At 41.4% G+C, this 21199-nt stretch overlaps 1 protein-coding gene across 2 annotated transcripts in view; it reads left to right on the top strand.

The window, feature by feature from the left end:
• The first annotated feature begins 220 nt into the window (after positions 1–220).
• The window catches only part of MAP3K21 (mitogen-activated protein kinase kinase kinase 21), a 66562-nt gene continuing 45583 nt past the window's right edge, over positions 221–21199 (top strand). For both annotated transcript variants that reach the window (XM_066236267.1, XM_066236260.1), the window contains exon 1: positions 221–1177. In XM_066236267.1, the coding sequence (XP_066092364.1) occupies positions 352–1177 (826 nt within the window). In that variant the 5' untranslated portion in view covers positions 221–351. The remainder of the gene's footprint in view (positions 1178–21199) is intronic.

The following is a 21199-nucleotide window of genomic DNA, read 5'->3' on the forward strand; positions in this document are numbered from 1 at the left end:
GGGGGCGTGGCGGACCTGGTGCAGCGGGCGGGCCCGGGAGGGGCGGGCCTAAAGCGGCAGCGAGGCCAAATAAGCAGCAGGCCTGCTGCAGTCCCATTGCGCCACCATGGTGCCGCATCGCTCGCGGGCGCGGGGACCGCTGCAGGAGCGGAAGCGGCCGAGAAGGACCGGTGGCTGAGGCCCAGTCTCTGGGTAGTGGGCCCGCGATTCCCTTCCATACCCGAGCCCCGATTCCTCCTCCTCGCCTTCCCGGGCGCGGCAGCGACCCCATCGCACGATGCGCGACCGCGGTCGCCCAGGAGGCTGAGCCCGCCGCCCTGCGCTCCGCCCGCGCCCTCACTGCAGTCCCGAATGGCCTTGCCTGGCGCCGACGGTGCGGCCGAGAGGTCGGGGTCTCCGGCCCGTGGCGCCCCCGCCGGCACCGTGTCGTCGTCGTCGTCGTCCGCCTCCTCTGGTGGCTCGGCCTCGGCAGACGCGGGGCTGTGGGCCGCGCTGTACGATTACGAGGCGCGCGGCGAGGACGAGCTGAGCCTGCGGCGCGGCCAGTTGGTGGAAGTGCTGTCCCAGGACGCCGCGGTGTCGGGCGACGAGGGCTGGTGGGCCGGCCAGGTGCAGCGGCGCCTGGGCATCTTCCCAGCCAACTACGTGGCGCCGTGCCGCCCGGCCGGGCTTCCCGCTCCGCAGCCCGCCCGCTCGCCGCCTCCGAGGCCCGGCTTCCCGGTGCACGTCGACTTTGAGCGGCTGGAGCTCAAGGAACTCATCGGCGCCGGCGGCTTCGGGCAGGTGTACCGCGCCACCTGGCAGGGCCAAGAGGTGGCGGTGAAGGCGGCACGGCGGGACCCGGAGCAGGACGCAGCAGCGGCGGCCGAGAGCGTGTGGCGGGAGGCGCGGCTCTTTGCCATGCTCCGGCACCCCAATATCATCGAGTTGCGCGGCGTGTGCCTGCGGCAGCCGCACCTCTGCCTGGTGCTCGAATTCGCCCGCGGCGGAGCGCTCAACCGCGCGCTGGCCATCGCCAATGCCGCCCCGGACCCGCGCACCCCTGGCCCGCGGCGCGCGCGCCGCATTCCCCCGCACGTGCTGGTCAACTGGGCAGTGCAGATCGCGCGCGGCATGTTCTACCTGCACGAGGAGGCCGTGGTGCCCATCCTGCACCGGGACCTGAAGTCCAGCAACAGTAAGTAGGGCGGGCGGCGGGGCAAGCGCCAGGGACTCAGCCATGCCCGGCGCAGCCCACCCGCGTGCCAGAGCTGGGCGGGCTTCCCGGGCCTAGTGCCAAGTGGATGAAGGTGGGCTCCAGCTTGGTTGCTAACAGCACCTCCTGCGCAAGCCTTTCAGGACTCAGAGGTTCAGCTAGACGGACCTTCGGTGACTGACTCGCTTTGGGGCAGGTGACAGACACACCTTGACTTGTTGCTTTCGGGTACCTTTTTAGAAAATGCGGATTAGACTTGCTTGCAAACTTAACGCTTGTAACATATCTGGATCATCTGGAAATTTCACGGAATTATGCCAACCCTTGGCCCCCCTTCTGTCCTAGTGGCCTTCATCAAACTACCCTTTCCTTCAGCTTCATAAGTGCTCGTTGAGGTCGCTCTTCTACCACTTTAAATACTTCATATCCTTTGACGTACTAAAGTCTTTTCATTCAGACATATTTGCACATGCAGTGTGATTATATTATTGGTTGGGTAACTTGAGTGTTGGTGAATAGTCCCCGGACAAGAAACACCACTTTGTGCCATCATGCACTTTTGGGTGGATTAAGAGCAAGTTCATTGTCCTTGAAATCCTGAAGACCTAGCCTGTATCATTTACTTTCTTTATAAATCTGGGTCAGTTTTCCAGATGTCAACAAAGAGCTGACAGTTGTACTGAACACAAATTGTAGTATATTGAACCATGCAAAAGCTAACAGAATTGCTGTTTAAAGTTGGTTTGTCTGTATAGAAAGTCACTCAATATTCTTAGAATGAGATGAAATCTTATGACAGATTAAAGGATGCAGTCAGAACAGGCATTGGTCTGCCACTGCTGCATGTCTCTCAACCTTGTAAAACCTGCTAGGACAGGAGCTAACCTAACTGGAAACATTGTCCTCCTCTAAGATGCAGAAAGAAGAGTGACAAGAAGAAATGATACATTTGTTGTATGTTTGTATGGATGTTCTTTCCTATTCAAAATCCTTCAGCCCTGAAATTTACTTGTAAATGACTAATGTAGCATTTTGATTGTGGGAATTATAAATAATTTCAGGGTTGGTAACTATGTGTAAGCATTAAATACTTTTAGGTTTTATTTTATGACTCTCACTAACCCCTCTTATAATTTAGATGGCAACTGCTTAAGTGATGGGAGCAAATTCTAACAAAATATGGTATAGGGAAATGTCCGTGGAGGTTGTGTATAGTATAGTTCTGATATAGGCCACATGAAGGACTCTAGAATTACTGATGTTTGGACTGTATATGGTAGACAACATACGAATTTTAATGTAATTATTTTTATAAACATTTCAAACCTGATAGTCTTTGCTACTACTTGATGCCTATTTCCCAAAATATACTTTTATTAAAAGAAATGTTTCACCTGCTGCCATTGAACAAGGCCTGTGTGTCCTATCCATGTGTCCCATAAGCTCTCTCCCAATGACTTCCCGCCAGCCTATGTCTGCCCAGAGTTTTCTGCAGCACCAGGTATTTTAAGGACAGCACCAGCAACATTGCTTGCCCTGTATCTTAGCAATTGTAGCAGTTCTGTGATCCTATCAGAACCTGACATTCTATAAGTTTGCTTTGTTGACAAGAATGTCAAATCACCAGTACAGGAAAATGATTTAGATTGGATTGGTCCTTAGACCATAAAGTCTGTTTGGTTGGGTTGTAATAATACTTGGGATTTCTACAAGCTGTCCACAAGGTACAGTATGTTTGCTGGTGTTTATAAAATAATAGAAAAGGAGATTAATTCATGTTCCAATCATAGACTCTTTTATATAAGTTAAAAACGTTTAAAGAACTAATACTATTAAATAGTAAAAAGAAATAATGTGACCTTGGAATAAAAACTCTAGTTCAATAATTTTTATTGATACTGAAAAAACTTGTACAGTGGAACCATCCACTACTGGGTATATGCTAGATATTATGTTATTTCATGGTAATTATATGCTGCAGCTTAGTTTTTTAAAGACTTTACACAGTCAAAATAAATTGCCACACTTCCTGGAGCATTTTAATTTCTATCATTGTCAGACAGGATTTGCCTTTCTGTTAAATTTTTGCACTTCTAAAAAGACTTAATTGGCTAGGTCACTAGCCTAGCTAAATATTTGTTACTACATGGCCATTATTATAGTTCTAAAATTACTGTGACATAAACATTTGAGCAAGGCTTAAGCTGTGCAAATCATGGTGCCTAACACACTGCTTATTGCGACTCTCTAGTATTATTTATTGAAAGAATAAATGCAGATACTTTGGAATTCTCTTATGATAGGTGAAGCTATAACTACTTGTTCTATTACAGTATGTTTTTTTTTACTTCATTGTTATTAGCTTATGGTGGTAATAAGTTAATGTAAGCAAAGTTTTAAAAATCAATATTGAATTTTATTTTCATTCTGGAGTCTACTCAGGTAACAAAGAGTCAGTATAAAACTACTTGGAACTAAGTGGGAGTGGAAACTATTGTTTAAAACAAATGTTGAAATTTGTCAAAGGAAGATATGGCTCTTGGTAGATTTTATTTCCTCTTTTCTCATTGGTCCTTTTCAGTTTTATATTGTTTGAGGCAACGTATATGTTGAAATAATAGCTAAATGTTGTGGTGGTATAAGCACTTTTGTCCTTTTTCTAACAGAGAGCAAAAGATTGAAAGTTGAGCCAAATTAGCAAATTTTAAACATCATTTATGTTGTTAAAATATGCTAGACCATGTCACTACCCTGATACAGAGCCAGCAGAAAACAGTTTGCTAACTCTAACTCTATCCAGCAACTAGCTAATGATGCAGTGCACCTTAAGTTCACAGAGAGAATGGCCATTTCTCTGTGCATTCAGAGAACAGAGAAAAATCATGGTGAGCTGGGAACTCATTTACTCAACACATTTTGAGTGTCCATTCCGTACCAGTCACTTATGGGCTTCAGGAACACAGTGGCAAGCCAGATGACAAATACCCCACTGGTACTGGGCTTAGTCTGATAAGAAAAATGGCAGCCAGTTAAGCACGGTGAAGGGCAGAATGATGGGTGCAGCTCGGAGGGTGCTGTTGGGACGGGTGGTGCTCTGAGGACATTACACAAACACATGGGCGAGGAGGAGGCACAAGTCAAGCAAAGATCCAGGCAGAGGAAGATGAAGACTAGGAGGCCGGAATAGAGAGTGCAGTGGATGTGGGTGTGATGGGCCTTGCAGCCACAATCTACCTAGGGGGTCCTCTCAGAGCCTTGCATTCTGAGCCTTGGGCATTGTATGGAGCTGAGCTCTGTGATTTCATTTCTGCATAGGGTTACTCTGACTGCTCTGTAAGACAGACTAAGAGTTGGCCCAAGTGGAGGCCATGGAGGTTTTCCAGGCCAGAACTGGCATTGGCTTTTCTGAGTGTGTAAGTGGTGTCCAGGGAGGAATGGAGACAGAGTAGTTCAATATGTGAACTGCTGAGGATGGTTCGGATTATTAGAGTTTCGTGGAAGTGTTTTGTTTACCCTGGCATAGTTCACAATTGAAAGAAAATTGTGTGGCATAATATGGTTTCTTTTTTTTAAATAGTATTGTTTACTGTGTTCCATAATCTTTTAAAAGTAGAAAATAGATATTCCCTGAGAAACTGAGTCACAGATTTCAGTAACTGCTTACTTTTATACTTTTTATTTCAATCATTAAGCAGCTCCTTCTCTTGATTATTCTAGCCTTCTGAGAATAATTATTATCTATATTTTTATCTACAACAGCATCTACAGGCTATAAATAGACATACCTATTTATTATGAAAGGCAATGTAGAACTCTAAGAAAAACTGCAAAAGGCAGCTATTTTTTTAAGCTTTTCTCAATACAATGTCAATAAAGGAAACATTTGAGGAAATCATAGCAAATGTAATCTCTAAGGTGCTTTAAAAGCTTCTAAGAGTGACTTGGAGGAGCTATTAATTATGCCATGATCAATTAAAAGACATGGGTCTTATTCCTTCCCTGTCTGCCCCTTTCACTCTGGACATGTAGCTTCATGCCATCATGGCTACTTCCTGTTCCGAGGGGCATGGGGAGATCAGCCCAGACATCCCAGTGGCTACAGAGAGCCAGTCTGCTTCTAATACAAAATCAGCTCAAGGACAGGCTTTTAGAAGAACAGCAATCACAAAGGGTCCTCCCCCATTTTCTCTGGCCATATTCCTGGACGTGCATTAAATAAATAGGCCACTGCTCATGTTTTCTAGTCGTGAGAGGCCAGTTATTTTGTTCTGGATTATGCAAACTTACTCTTCAGTGTACACATCTGATCATTTCTTTGTGGTTACTAGCACAGTAAAGGAAAGAGGAGAGAGTAATCTCCATCCGTTCCCAGAGGCTGTCAGAAAGCCCTGTGTTCTCACACCAACAGGTACCTGTTGAACTTTTCCAGCCAAGTCAGTTACTGGCAGGAGCATTGGTTTTTCTAGAATGGTACAGTCACTGGAAGTCACTCAGGTCTGTGTTTGAATATTAGCATCATTATTATGGCTGTGTGACCTTGAGCAAGTTATATAATCTCATTGGACCTGAATTTCTTGATTTCTGATACTGACTACTCATTCCCTCTCTTGGAAATGGACAGAAGTCCTGTAGAAAAAAGAAATCTGTTTAATGTTTCTTTAACCCTTCAAAGGCATTGAGTAAATAAGGCATGAAAGCATGGGGCTTGTTTAGGGAACAGTGAGTGCATAGCTGGATGTCAGTAGGATGGAAGGTACACGAGGGGGTTAGTGGGCAGAAAGCTGGCATTTAGCGTGTGCCTGATCTTCAGTGCCTAAAATGCCTGCTAAGATGTGTCCACTATCTGAGGGCAGGAGCGAGCCACTGTGGGTCTTGAGAAAGTAAGTGGTCACATTGCCTGAAACATAAACATCAACAAAGAAAAAATAAGCTTGGGGTCGTTTCCTTTATGACTCAGCAGTCACAGATTAGCAGTGGGTGGTATTAAAATAGAAAATACTGAGACATGGTTTGACATAAATTGTTTATCATTTATGCTGAGTCATTTTAGTTTTTTGGGTTTTTTTTTAATAATCACTATTTATTTAGTGAGTTAATTTAGGGCACTTTCTCCCCCTAGTTCACCAGAGTTAGAAAATAAGGGTCAGATTTACTGTGTCTGGCTGATGATTTTAATTTCAAATGTCCGTGTGACTGTCCTCAAACCCTCCACAGGACTTGAGAGGCTCCCCAGAGGTGGGAACACCTCCTACCATAGAAGGTGGAGGAATTTGGGGAGCAGAGGAAGGGTTCCTGGGGAGTCTGGGAGACCGGTGCTGGGAGACCGGTGCTGGTTTTGTTTTGGAGCCTGAAACTTAATTATGTGCACTTGACCCCTAGTCAGTGTGAATTGAGTTACTGTTACAGATCATAGTCTTCAAATGTTGCTTCATCTTAAGCACTTTACCTAAATAATAGATGTAACAGAATCAGCAGCTAACATATACTCAGTGCTTACTAGGCGCTGGGTACAGCTCCAACTCTATCCTCATTTATTCCTCACAGCGAGCTCTGTGGTAGGTAACTTAATTATTGCCATTTTACAGGTGAAGAAACTGAAGCCAGGCGTGAATAGACGTTATCAAGGTCACTCAGCTTGTCAGAGACTTGAATCCAGGACTTCTAATTCCAGATTTTGAGTGTTTATCTTCTCCATATATAGTCCATATTAATAGTCCTGTGGTGTTTGTAATTGGGACCCCAAGAAACTTTGGTTTATGTATGTTATAGCTATTGATATTTACCATAGTATACATTTAAAATGACAAAATTAAAAATATTTAGTAATATAAAAATAACAATAGCCCCATTACATGTTAACATAGCATTTTTAATGGGAAAAAACACTGTCTTCTTTTCCAAGAAGTTTTAGGGAGACTTAGTAAAAGACAGAAGAATATTCACTTCTGCTTTTGCATGTAAGCTGCTCCATTTTAGGGACACAGCAGGGCTCTCTGGATGGTCCTTTTGAGAAGCTAGGCTTGACAATCCATTGTGTTGATAAAGAATGGCACTGAAGAGCAGTTGCTCCCACACCTTATATAACATCAGAAGCTCCATGAGCTTTAAAAAAATAAAATTCTTGTCTGGTTTTTGGATGTTCTGATTCAGCTGACTTTGGTTGGAAACAAGCGATGATTTTTTTGTAATGTTTTATTTTGAAAATCTTGAAATACACAGAGTTGAAGAAACTTTAAGTGAACACCAAAATTCTGCCATTAACATTGAACTAAGTTGCTTTAACATAAATCTAACCCTACCTATCCATCAGTGCATATGAGCTTTTGATGTAGCATTATATACTGCTCACAAAAATTAGGGATATTTCAAAATGAATATGAAGCGATAAAATATCCCCTAATTTTTGTGAACAGTGTGTGTGTGTGTGCGTGTGTGTGTGTGTGTGTGTGTGTGTGTGTGTTTCTTAAGTGAGAATCAGGGAGGCAGAGAGACAGACTCCTGCAGATGCCCTGACTGGGATTTACCTGGCAAGCCCCCTACCAGGTGATGCTCTGCCCCTTTGGGGCTGTTTCTCCATTACTCAGTAACAGAGCTATCTTAGCACCTGAGCCAAGGCCATGGAGCTATACTCAGTGCTTGGGGCCTACTTGCTCCTACCAAGCCATGGTTGCAGGAGGGAAAGAGAGAGATAGAGAAAGAGAAGGGAGAGGAGAAGAAGTGGAGAAGCAGATGAGCACTTCTCCTGTGTGCCCTGACCAGGAATCAAACCCAGGACATCTACATGCAGGTCCGATGCTCTACCACAGAGCCAACTGGCCAAGGCCTATATTTTTAAAGCTTCTGGATGATTCAGATGTAGAGCTGAGTTTGAAAACTGTTGTTCAAAGGACCAGCTTTGTGGGTTCCTTTTTATGGTTATCTGCATTGATATATCAATTCTTTGTGGCCACAGACTTATCCCAAATCCAGTTAAATGATGGCTTTGGATGGTTGGTCATAGAAGACTCCAGGTGAGAGTATGGGTGGCTTATTCTAGGCTTGTGTCTTTAGGGAAAGGACTAAATCTAAGATTTGTCCGTTTGACACTTGGGGACAAATAGTGCTATTGTGGTGTCTGGGGTTTGAGTTCTGACCCCACTACTTACCAGCTATGGGCTGGTGGTCCCTGACTTTCTGAATAGGGTGACATGTGAATCAAGTAAGATAGTATACACCTGGGCTGCACACTTTTACAGTTAAGGTCCAGATAATAACTATTTTTGGTGTTGAAGGCCATAAAGTCTCTGTTGCAACTATTCAACTCTGCTGTTGTAGCCGAGAACATCAGGAGACAATATATCAACAAGTGAGGATGTCTATGTTCCAATAAAACTTTATTTACAAAATAGGCATTAGACTGGATTTGGCCCATGGGAGTTTGCTGACTCCTGGCATATGTCAAAACATTTAATAAACTGTAAGACACAATCTATATGTAAGCAGGTGACAATATACTCTTTTTAACATACTGTTTAGAAACACTTGGAGTGCTTTAAATATTTCCTAGTTTGTGTGTGTGTGAATTCATTGATACCTAAGTTTTCTAGAATGCTTTGTAACCTAAGAACATTATTATTAGTCATCTTGCAAAATATGATGCCTTGTAACCATATATTTATTCAGTGTGGTTGCGTGAGGATCTAGCAGTTGGGCTAACTTGCCAGATCAGCCATTGGCCAGGCGGCCAGGCAGCGGGATAAGGAAGCAGTCCTGAGCTTTGTTCTCTGTGGGAGTGCTGCCATCTGCGTGCTTTGGCAGGTCTACCTGTAACTTGGGTTGTTAAGTTGAGGGTCAAGGAGGAGGCATGGAGTACTAAATTGCTACTGTAACTGTTTCACTGCCAGGGTCAAGACTAGGGATATTTTTTTTAAGCTCTTGGAAAAAAGAGCCGATCACATGCCATTTGCAGAAGTATCTTGATGGTCAATTGGATGTTTCAGTTATTGGGCTTAATGTGATTTTAAGGAGTCTATTTTGTCTAAAATACTTAGGTAAAATACTGAAGGTGACAGAAGTACAGAAATAGGCTTTGCCCCACAATGAAGTGTAAGAGATTTTCAGTGGATTGAAGATGTGTATTGAATGTGGCCCTGGAGAGGCTAGTATGGTGCCCTTTATTGTCGGGGTAAGAGCAGCCTAAAGCTCTGGTTCAGCTTACCATGTCTGTATTTTCTCTACAGAATCTATCTCCTTGTGTTTAGTGAGCTCAGTCAGTCATTCACATAACAGTTGTCTATTCATCGATTCTATGTCCCAGGAGCTCTTCCAGGTCCCATGCACTCAGTAGTGAGCAAAGCAGAAACAGATTTCTCTGCCCTCTGTGGGACTTACATTCCCGCGGGAAACACAGACACTAACAATAAATAAGAGGCCAGGAGGATATGGGGGTGGGGAAGAGTCAGGTTATACAGGGGCTTGTGGGTCCCCCAAGGCCTTTCACTTCACTATTACACTGGTGAATTTTTAACTGAGAACTGGGATCTGATCAGACTGGCATTTTCACAGGCTACGTTGACTGCAGTTCTGAGGATGGATGGGAGGGATGCAGGGTGGAGGTAAGCATTTGAGAGGCATAGAGCGAACCGAGCCCTGAGATTGGCTGTGATTATATGGGGAGTGACTTTTGGTAGAGAAGACCAGAGGTCCGAGGGCTGCAACCTGGAGGTCTCCAGTAATTAGAGGTCACAGAGGTAAGCAGGAATCAGAAGAAGGAGCAGATAGAAGAGCAAGGGGAGGGAAGGAGGGGCTCTGAAGGCCTGTGGAGAACATGTTTCCAGGGAGGAATGACCAGCTGCATCAAAGCTGCTGGTGGGCTGGGATTCAAAGAGCGGTTTTATTGTAATGACTTTTTTAAACGGTCATCATTTTCTAACACTTTTTTTTTTTAATAATTTTATTTTTAATGGGGCGACATCAATTCTTAAGGATACATATATTCAAAGATAACAACTCCAGGTTATCTTGTCATTCACTTATGTTGCATACCCATCACCCAAAGTCAGATTGTCCTCTGTCACCTTCTATCTAGTTTTCTTTGTGCCCCTCCCCCTCCCCCTTTCCCTCTCCCTCTCCCCCCTCCCCCCATAACCACCACACTCTTATCAATGTCTCTTAGTTTCACTTTTATGTCCCACCTACTTATGGAATAATGCAGTTCCTCGTTTTTTCTGATTTACTTATTTTACTTTGTATAATGTTATCAAGATCCCACCATTTTGCTGTAAACGATCCGATGTCATCATTTCTTATGGCTGAGTAGTATTCCATAGTGTATATGTGCCACATCTTCTTTATCCAGTCATCTATTGACGGGCTTTTTGGTTGTTTCCATGTCCTGGCCACTGTGAACAATGCTGCAATGAACATGGGGCTGCATGTGTCTTTACGTATCAATGTTTCTGAGTTTTGGGGGTATATACCCAGTAGAGGGATTGCTGGGTCATAAGGTAATTCTATTTTCAGTTTTTTGAGGAACCACCATACTTTCTTCCATAATGGTTGTACTACTTTACATTCCCACCAACAGTGTATGAGGGTTCCTTTTTCTCCACAGCCTCTCCAACATTTGTTATTACCTGTCTTGTTAATAATAGCTAATCTAACAGGTGTGAGGTGGTATCTCATTGCTGTTTTGATTTGCATTTCTCTAATAACTAACGAAGATGAGCATCTTTTCATATATCTGTTGGCCATTTGTATTTCTTCCTGGGAGAAGTGTCTGTTCATGTCCTCTTCCCATTTTTTTATAGGATTGTTTGTTTGTTTGTTGTTGAGTTTTATGAGTTCTTTATATATTTTGGATATTAGGTCCTTATCTGAGCTGTTGTTTGAAAATATCATTTCCCATTTAGTTGGCTGTCTGTTTATTTTGTTATCAGTTTCTCTTGCTGAGAAAAAACTTCTTAGTCTGATGTAGTCCCATTCATTAATTTTTGCCTTCACTTCTCTTGCCATTGGAGTCACATTCATAAAATGCTATTTAAAACCAAGGTCCATGAGTTTAGTACCTATGTCTTCTTCTATGCACTTAATTGTTTCAGGTCTTATGTTTAGATCTTTAATCCATTTTGAGTTAATTGTAGTACAGGGGGACAGACTGTAGTTCAGTTTCATTCTTTTGCATGTGGCTTTCCAGTTTTCCCGGCACCATTTATTGAAGAGGCTTTCTTTTCTCCATTGTGTGTTGTTGGCCCCTTTATCAAAAATTATTTGACTATATATATGTGGTTTTATTTCTGGACTTTTTATTCTGTTCCATTGGTCTGAATGTCTATTTTTCTGCCAATACCATGCTGTTTTGATTGTCGTGGCCCTATAATATAGTTTGAAGTCAGGTATTGTAATGCCCCCAGCTTCATTCTTTTTCTTTAGGATTGCTTTGGCTATTCGGGGTTTTTTATACTTCCATATAAATCTGATGATTTTTTGCTCCATTTCTTTAAAAAAATGTCATTGAAATTTTGATGGGAATTGCATTAAATTTGTATATTGCTTTGGGTAATATGGCCATCTTGATTATATTTATTCTTCCTAACCAAGAACAAGGTATATTCTTCCATCTCATTATATCTTTTTCGATTTCCCTTAACAATGGTTTATAGTTTTCATTATATAAATCCTTTACATTCTTTGTTATGTTTATTCCTAAGTATTTTATTTTTTGTTGCAATCGTGAAGGGGATTATTCTTTTGAGTTCGTTCTCAGTTGTTTCATTGTTGGCATATAGAAAGGCTATTGACTTCTGTATGTTAATTTTGTATCCTGCGACCTTACTGTATTGGCTTATTGTTTCTAGTAGTCTTTTTGTGGATTCTTTGGTATTTTCGATGTATAGTATCATATCATCTGCAAAAAGTGATACCTTTACTTCTTCTTTTCCGATATGGATGCCTTTTCTTTCTTTGTCTTGTCTGATTGCTCTGGCTAGAACCTCTAGTACCACATTAAATAAGAGTGGAGAGAGTGGACAACCCTGTCTTGTTCCTGATTTAAGGGGGAAAGCCTTCAGTTTAGTGCCATTTAATATGATGTTAGCTGATGGTTTATCATATATGGCCTTTATCATGTTGAGATATTTTCCTTCTATACCCATTTTGTTGAGAGTCTTAAACATAAAATTGTGTTGTATTTTATCGAAAGCCTTTTCTGCGACTATTGATAGGATCATGTGGTTTTTGTTCTTTGTTTTGTTGATATGGTGTATTACGTTAACCGTTTTAGGTATGTTGAACCATCCTTGAGATTCTGGGATGAATCCCACTTGATCATGATGTATTATTTTTTAATGTGTTGTTGTATTTGATTTGCTAGTATTTTGTTTAGTATTTTAGCATCTGTATTTATTAGAGATATTGGTCTGTAGTTATCTTTTCTTGTGCAGTCCTTGCCTGGTTTTGGTATGAGGGTTATGTTGGCCTCATACAATGTGTTTGGAAGTACTGCTTCTTCTTCAATTTTTTGGAAGAGTTTCAGTAGAATAGGAACCAAGTCTTCGTTGAATGTTTGATAAAATTTGCTGGTATAGCCATCAGAGCCTGAACTTTTATGTTTGGGAAGGTTTTTAATGTTTTTTTTCTATTTCTTTTCTACTAATAGGCCTGTTTAGGCTTTCTGCTTCTTCTTGACCCAGTCTAGGAAGGTTGTATTGTTCTAGGAATTTATCCATTTCTTCTAGGTTGTTGAATTTAGTGGCATAAAGTTTTTCATAGTATTCTACAATAATTTGTATATCTACGGTGTCCGTGGTGATTTCTCCTCTTTCATTTTGGATTTTGTTTATATGAGTTCTTTCTCTTTTTTCCTTGGTAAGTCTTGCCAAGGGTTTGTCAATTTTGTTGATCTTTTCAAAGAACCAGCTCCTCGTTCTATTAATTTTTTCTATAGTTTTTCTGTTCTCTAATTCATTTATTTCTGCTCTGATTTTTATTATCTCCTTTCTTCGGCTGGTTTTGGGTTGTCTTTGTTCTTCTTTTTCTAGTTCCTTAAGGTGTGAAGTTAAGTGGTTCACTTGGCTCTCTCTTGTTTGTTCATATATGCCTGAAGTGATATGAACTTCCCTCTTATCACTGCTTTTGCTGCATCCCATAGATTCTGATATGTTGTATTGTCATTTTCATTAGTCTGTATATATCTTTTGATCTCTGCACTTATTTCTTCTTTGACCCATTCATTTTTTAAAAGTATGTTGTTTAGTTTCCACATTTCTGTGGGATTTTTTTCCTCTTTTTTTCAGTTGAATTCTAGTTTCAAGGCTTTATGATCAGAAATATGCTTGGTACAACTTTGATTTTTCTGAATTTGCTGATGTTGTTTTTGTGGCCCAACATATGGTCAATTCTTGAGAATGATCCATGTACACTGGAGAAAAATGTATACTCAGTCACTTTGGGATGAAATGTCCTATAGATGTCTATCATATCCAGGTGCTCTAGTGTTTTGTTTAAGGCCACTGTATCTTTGTTGATTCTCTGTTTGGATGACTGATCTAGAGCCATCAGCGATGTATTGAGGTCTCCAAGTATGATTGTATTTTTGTCAGTTTTTGTTTTAAGGTCAATAAGTAGCTGTCTTATATATTTTGGTGCTCCTTGGTTTGGTGCATATATATTAAGAATTGTTATGTCTTCTTGATTCAGTGTCCCCTTAGCCATTATGAAATGGCCATTTTTGTCTCTGAGTACTTTTGCTGTCTTGTAGTCAGCATTATCAGATATGAGTATTGCTACGCCTGCTTTTTTTTTGGATGTTATTTGCTTGGAGTATTGTTTTCCATCCTTTCACTTTGAATTTGTTTTTATCCTTGTTACTTAGATGAGTTTCCTGTAGGCAGCATACAGTTGGATTTTCTTTTTTAATCCATTCTGCTACTCTGTGCCTTTTTATTGGTGAGTTTAATCCGTTTACATTTAGTGTAATTATTGACACTTGTGAGTTCCCTATTGCCATTTTATATATTGCTTTCTGTTAGTTTTGTGTCTTGTTTGATCCTTCTCTTTTCTTTTTCTATCTTTTGTTTTTATTTCGTTGTATTCCATACATCTTTCCTCTGTTGCTATCTGTTTTATCTCATGTGCTTCTGTGGTGGTTTTTTCAATGGTTGTTACCATTATGTAATGAAAAGGGTTCCTACCCTGTTCATTGTAGCGCACTATTTTGTGAGTACTTTTGCACTCCATCGTCCTTTGCTACTGTTAATCTTCATCCTCTCCCCCCCCCCTTTCTTTTGGTTGTTGTCACAGTTTAAATTTGGTTTTATTGTGTTCTTCTTGGAGCTTTTACTTGTGGTTTTGTTTTTTTTTTTTGTTGTTGTTGTTCTTTCTATCTGATTGTAGAACCCCCTTTAGTAATTCCTGGAGTGGGGTTTTTTTGATGATAAATTCCCTCATCCTTTCTGTATCTGTGAATGTTTTTATTTCTCCTTCATATTTAAAGGATAGCTTTGATGGATATAGTATTCGTGGCTGGAAGTTCCTCTCTTTCAGGACTTTACATATTGGGGTCCACTCTCTTCTAGCTTGTAGAGTTTCTGCTGAGAAATCTGATGATAATCTAATGGGCTTTCCTTTATATGTTCTATTCTCCTTTTCCCTAGCTGCCTTGAGAATTTTTTCTTTGTCATTGGTGTGTGCCAATTTCATTATGATTTGCCTTGGAGTATGTTTGTTGGGGTTAAGAAAACTCAGAGTTCTGTTTGCTTCTTGAATTTGAGGCTTTAGTTCTTACCACAGGCTTGGGAAGTTCTCATCTATTATTTGTTTGAGTATGTTCTCCATTCCATTTTCTCTCTGTTCTCCCTCTGATATACCTATTATTCTTATGTTATTCTTTTTGATGGAGTCAGATAATTCTTGTAGGGCTATCTCATTTTTTTAATTTTTTGAGTCTCTTTCTTCTTCTCTCTGTTGTGCCTCAAGTTGCTTGTCTTCTATTTCACTAATCCTCTCTTCTATCTGGCCTGTTCTATTACCTAAGCTTGTTACCTCGTTTTCAGCTCGTGAATTGAGTTTTTCATCTCTGTTTGATTTGTTTTTATAGTTTCAATTTCCTTGGAAATATATTCTTTGTGTTCATTGAGTTGTTTTCTGAGCTCCCTAAATTGCCTTTCTGTGTTTTCTTGTATATCTCGGAGGATTTTTAGGATTTCTATCTTAAATTCTCTGTCATTTAGCTCCAAGGTTTCCAATATATTAAATTTTTTCTCCATAGATTTTTCCTCATCTATCTGTGTTACCTCTCTTTCTTTTGTATCCATGATATTCTATTTTCTCTTCCTCAATGGCATTTGAGGGTGGTTCTGTTGATAGTATTAATGAGATTTAATAAAGAATAAAAAGTTAAAAAAATCAAAGAGTTGTTTTTTTTAAAAAAAAATTAATAATGCAATAAAGAAAAATAAAATAAAAATATTTTTTTTAAAAAAGGAAATTATTCCCTTCCTCCTTTTTTTTCTCTCCTCTCTTCTCCCCTCTTTCTTGAGAAAATCTTGTGGTGAACTTTGAATTATATTGTACTAAATAGAACAAACAATGCCTGTAATGGAGGGCCTGAATTGGGGAGAAGTAATAAAGGGGCAAAAAAAAAGAAAAGAAAAAAAAAGGGCGTATGGACCCACAAAGACAAATAAGAAAAATAGTTTGGTCAAAAATAAAATGATTTGCTTTTAGGTGTTGGTTGACTAAGAGTTATGATGAGAGGAATAAGAGGGAAACAGGAAAATGGGGGGACAAATTAAAAAATTACTATTGTATTTAGTGGAACAAGAACTAGATAAAATGGAGAGCCAGGGATGGGAGCACTGCTAGTGTGTTAAAAAGGTGAAGTAAAAAAAACCCCAAAATGCCACAAACATAAGTTTGAGTCCCAGATAAGATATTGTTCATTATTGAGGTTTGAATGAGAGGAGACGTAAAGGAGAAAGGAAGAAACTAATATAGAGGGAGAAAAGAAAGAGAGAGAGTGAAAAAAGAAGGAACCACTAAAAGAAGAAAAAAGAAAAAAGAGGAGAGAGAGAGAGTTAAGGGTTTTGGAGTGCAACCCTCATAGAGAGAAAGGAAGAGGAAAGAAAAGATAATGGGAGATGTAACACTTATGGGTAGTGTAGTTCAAGGAGAGGAAAGAGTAAGATCGGCAGAGAATTGAATGACCAAATTGGAGGAGGAATAAAAAATATCAAGAATGAAGATAAGAGAAACAAACAAACAAACAAATATAATAAAATGGGATAGGCTATAAAGTCTGCGTATTATTCTTGATTTTGAGAGGTTATCTTCTTGCTTTTTCTTTTCTCTCCCTCTTCCTGGTCGGTGACTCTGTACCTCGGGTTCTGCCCCTTTGGCACACTCAGGTAGAGGTTTGCAGTTGCTAAGTCTCTATGGCGATGTCGTGTATTGTGCTTCAGTCTCGTTGGCAGTCGAGGCTCATTAGCATTTATAGGCTCTGCCAGTGAGAGAGTTCGTGTTCCTGGATCCTTTCTCCTAGTCTTTCCTTCCTCAATAAGTAGCCTGATAATCCAGCTATGGGGTTGCTGCTGCCTCTGCCTGGATAGTAAGAGGCTCAAAGAGCTGGCAACTCCCCACTCTATTCCCACTCAGCACAGGGCTCTGGGTAAGGCTCAGTCAATCAGAGCTGCTAGCATAATCAGGTGGGGCTTCCGCCCACTCAAAGACCTCTGGCTCTGCCACTCTGTGGGATAACACGGGTGCACACTGCCGAGGCACTTGGAGGAATCTCTTGCCCACTATCTGAGCGCATAGATCAGGATATTGGGCCAGTAGTCTCACGCTCTGAGCGAAACCCCCGCCCGCATGGAAAAGTTCCAGCGTTGGAATTGGTTCTCCCTCTGTCCCCGGGTGCGGCTTTTTCAAGGTGCTGGGGTGGCCCGAGATTCTGCTTTTTGGCCCACACAAAGGCCCCTGACTCTGCCCCTCTGTGGGATAACACGGGCGGGCACTGCTGAGGCACTCGGAGGAATCTCTCGCTCACTATCTGCACGCACAGACCAGGATATCAGGCTAGCAGTCTCACCTGAGTGAAACCGCCACTCGCACGGAAAAGTTCCAGCGTTGGAATTGGCTCTTGCTCCCTCCCCATGCGCGGCTCCCTCAGGGCGCTGGGGCGGCCTGTAGATTCCGCTTTCGGCCCACACAGAGGCCTCTGACTCTGCCTCTCTGTGGGACAACACGGGCGCACACTCTCGGGGCTTTGGAAGGAATCTCTTGCCCACTATCTGCGCGCGCCGACCAGGAGATCGGGGAAAATGGCTGCCCCGCTTGTCTATCTTTGTCTGGGTTTGGCGCGAGTGTTAGCTTGTATTGCCCGGGTTGCCACAGGAACAGTTTTTCCTCGGCCTGGATCTCTGTGCCACAGCCTGGTTTGGCCGTTTGTGCCGCGGCCTGGATCTATTCACCCCCTTTGCCTGCCTCAGTTTCTATATTCTCAGTTCCCAGTGAAAGCCACTCTGTTTAGCTTAGTGAGGAAGGCGGAGCATTTCTTACTCCCTATTTCCTTCGGGGTTTGATTATATATTTAGCCAATTTTTCGCTCGACCATACTTTCGGGTGTATTGCGAAATATCTGGAGGTTCCAAGGATTGATTTTTCTGTATCTGGTTGAAGATCTTGTTGAGTTTTGGGGGAGATTTATCAGTATCGCTTCCTACCGTGCCATTACTCTGACGTCATCTCCCTCCTAACACTCTTATGGGAGGGCAGAGGGGAGTTGGTTTTCTACAGTGAGCAGATGACGTCATATAGAAATGCTGGTAATTCTCCTTCATACTCCTTCCCCAACAGTGTGCATTTACTCATTCATTTGACAAATATTTAGCGAGTGTATAAAAATGCTAGTTGCTATGCAGTAAACATACATACATACATACATACATACATAAGATTAATGAGGTATGCAGCCTCTCCTTCAGTTGGTTATGATTTACTTAGGGAGATGAGACTAAGCAGTAACATGAGGCAGTACATAATTGTAACACTCCTTTGGAATGCAGAGAACTTCCAACCGAGGTTCTGGGAGAAGGAGCCCGGGAGGTGTTTTTATAAAACTGTATACTATTGGAGCAGGAGGAATGAAGTCGCTCACCTGTTTTATGGAAGCTGAAGCTGAGATTCCGCAGGCTGGTGGACTTGTGAGTGGTCTTACAGTAGAGGGCTCGGTGGGGACCCCGTGTTCCTGCCCTGATGCTCTGTGGGATCTGAAGTGCCCAGTGCGGGTGTTAGAGGGCGGGAGAGAGACGGTCCACACAGCTTGCGCAAGGAGGTATGGGACAGAGGTGCTGGGCTGTTGTCTGTTAGAAGTGGCTTTTAGTACGCAGAATTGTTAGGGTGTAGGGATCATTTTGGAGAATACGGGAAAAGATGAAAAGATCATTTAGAATTTGTTTGAAGGTCTGGACTTGACTCTGTAGACTGATGAGTGAGTGAGTGGTGTGTGGAGGGTATAGATAGAAAGAAATGTAGGAAAGTTACTATTTGTTCCCTGTAAATGGTTGATTGTGCTGAGTTGAAATTAATGAAGTTGTCTTATATCTTAGACTGAGAGAAGGGGGTGATTATTAATATAGTCTTTCACATTGTTGCTATCCTCAACTTGTTACAACTTTCCCTTGATGATAATATATTCATAGTTAAAGAGTAATCTAAAGGAACCCATTTGACTCAAAGGGAATTTGTATATAGCAATCCCATAAATGTTGAGAAAACAGAATGGATACATTGTAATTGCTTTTCAAATATGTATATGTATGTATATATATTAATATATTTGAGATTCCCCAGGCTGGTGGGATATTTTATATGTATATATATACACACACACACACACATACACACCCTGTATGCCATAATTCTGAAAATACCAAAGTTATATTTCAAAGGAAATGGAAAAATCAAGTACCTCATGGTTGGGTAAGTAGACTCAGTGTGAGTTGTAAAGGCTGATTGCAAAGAACCAGGCCCCCAGGGGTCAAAATCTTCACTAAAGTAGCCCAATTGGGGCTCAAACACTCGTCGCTAGGTTACTAACAAGAATTTACCATTTCTGTGGCCAAAAAAATTGATTTGCCTGGTTTGCATGTTGTACCTTCTGGAGGGCAGCTGTGCCTGTCGCCCTTCCTAGTGACTGACAGGAAGCGGAAGTTGGCGTCCAACTTTGTGTCCTTAGGCTGAAACTTGGCCAGCCTCCCCATTATGTTACCTGTCAGGACACTAGCTATTTTTGGTATCGGTCACTTTGCCCAAAAGATAAGGAATTTCAGGAATTTTGCTGAACACCTCTGAAATAGACTCCAAAACAACGGGCCTTTCATGGCACTCTGAACTTGACATTCAGAGTGTTATTTTAACTTGTTTTCTGTTAGTTCAAAGCATGGAAGCACTTAGCTTCTTTGGAAACTTTAGACTTGGGAGGGGAGAGGTGTTCTGAAACCATCAGTACAAAGGCTGCTAATAGTACATTGCACCATGACCTTTATTTAAAAATGCAATTAATTTTCAATGTTTAGGTTTTAATTCTCACTTTTAGTTCTGTTTTCACTTATTTTAGAGCTACCTTTCTTTGCCCTTTGCTTCCCAAGGACTGCCAGGCCTTCCCTGAGGTGTGGAGATGTGGAATTGTTTTAATGCCTATTTTAATCAACACATCCTCACACTTTCCTCTGTGGACATTTATAGAGTGAAGAGCTAATGTATAAACGTGCCTTGGAAAGCAAAGTTTATAGAACAGAAAGCCATTTTGATCATTAAGGTGGAGTTGTTTTGGTGATAAGAATAATTGTTTAAAAGTGAAATTAGTGGCCCTGGCCTATTGGCTCAGCGGTAGAGCGTCAGCCTGTCGTGTGGAAGTCCGAGGTTCGATTCCTGGCCAGGGCACATAGGAGAAACCCCCATCTGCTTCTCCACCCTTCCACCTCTCCTTTCTCTCCCTCTCTCTCTCTTTCCCTCCCACAGCCCAGTCTCCATTGGAGCAAAGTTGGCCTGGGCGCTGAGGATGGCTACATGGCCTCTGCCTTAGGCACTAGAATGGCTCCGATTACAGCAGAGCAACGCCCCAAAGGGGCCAACCATTGCCCCCTGGTGGGCATGCCAGGTAGATCCTGGTCAGGCCCATGTGGGAGTCTGTCTGTCTGATTCCCCCCTACTTCAGAAAAATACCAAAAGAAAAAAAGTGAAATTAGTAATATTATGATTTGAAAAATGTAATACAGCTGATGATATAGTTAATTATCTTTTTTTTTTTGCTTTTGTGGTTTAAGTATATAAAGTAAATAAATATGAGGAGTAAGAACTGAGAAATAAATACAGTGGTACCTTGAGATACGAGTTTAATTTGTTTTGTAACTGAACTCATAAGTCAGTCAACTCGTATAGCAAACAAATTTCTCCCATTTAAAATAACTGAAATAGATTTAATCTGTTTCAGCCCTGTGAAACATCCCCAAACCATCCTAAATTATGAAAAAGACATGTTTTTAATTAAGAAACACACATGTATACTTTACCAATGCATAACAAAATATATGAAATAAAAGAAAAAAGTGTTATTTAGTACTGTATTCTTACCTTGGAGAGAGACAAGTGCGGCTAACGGAGTTGAATGGTGGAGGAGGAGGGAGGGAGGAATGGATGCAGGCACTGTAGACATGTAAACTAAAACTGCACTTTCTTAACACTAAATGTAAACTACAACTGCATTTTCTTCACTTTAAACAAAACTAAAAGTGCACTTTCTTTACTTAAAATGAAACCACAAAAACATAATTGTAAAAAAATGCACCTTCTTAACTTTAAACTTAACCTAAGCTTAACATTGTGTATTTTTCATTTAATCATCACCTGTTTTTGCCTTTTTGGCTGCACTTTCGGCACTTTCACTTGCAGGACTTTTGAATAAAAATCTATCCAAAGAGGTTTGTTTTTGTCTGCCTTTTAAAATATTACGGAAATGTGACAAACGTG

This window comes from Saccopteryx bilineata, chromosome 1, assembly GCF_036850765.1.
Source record: "Saccopteryx bilineata isolate mSacBil1 chromosome 1, mSacBil1_pri_phased_curated, whole genome shotgun sequence".
NCBI classification, from domain to species: Eukaryota; Metazoa; Chordata; class Mammalia; order Chiroptera; family Emballonuridae; genus Saccopteryx; species Saccopteryx bilineata.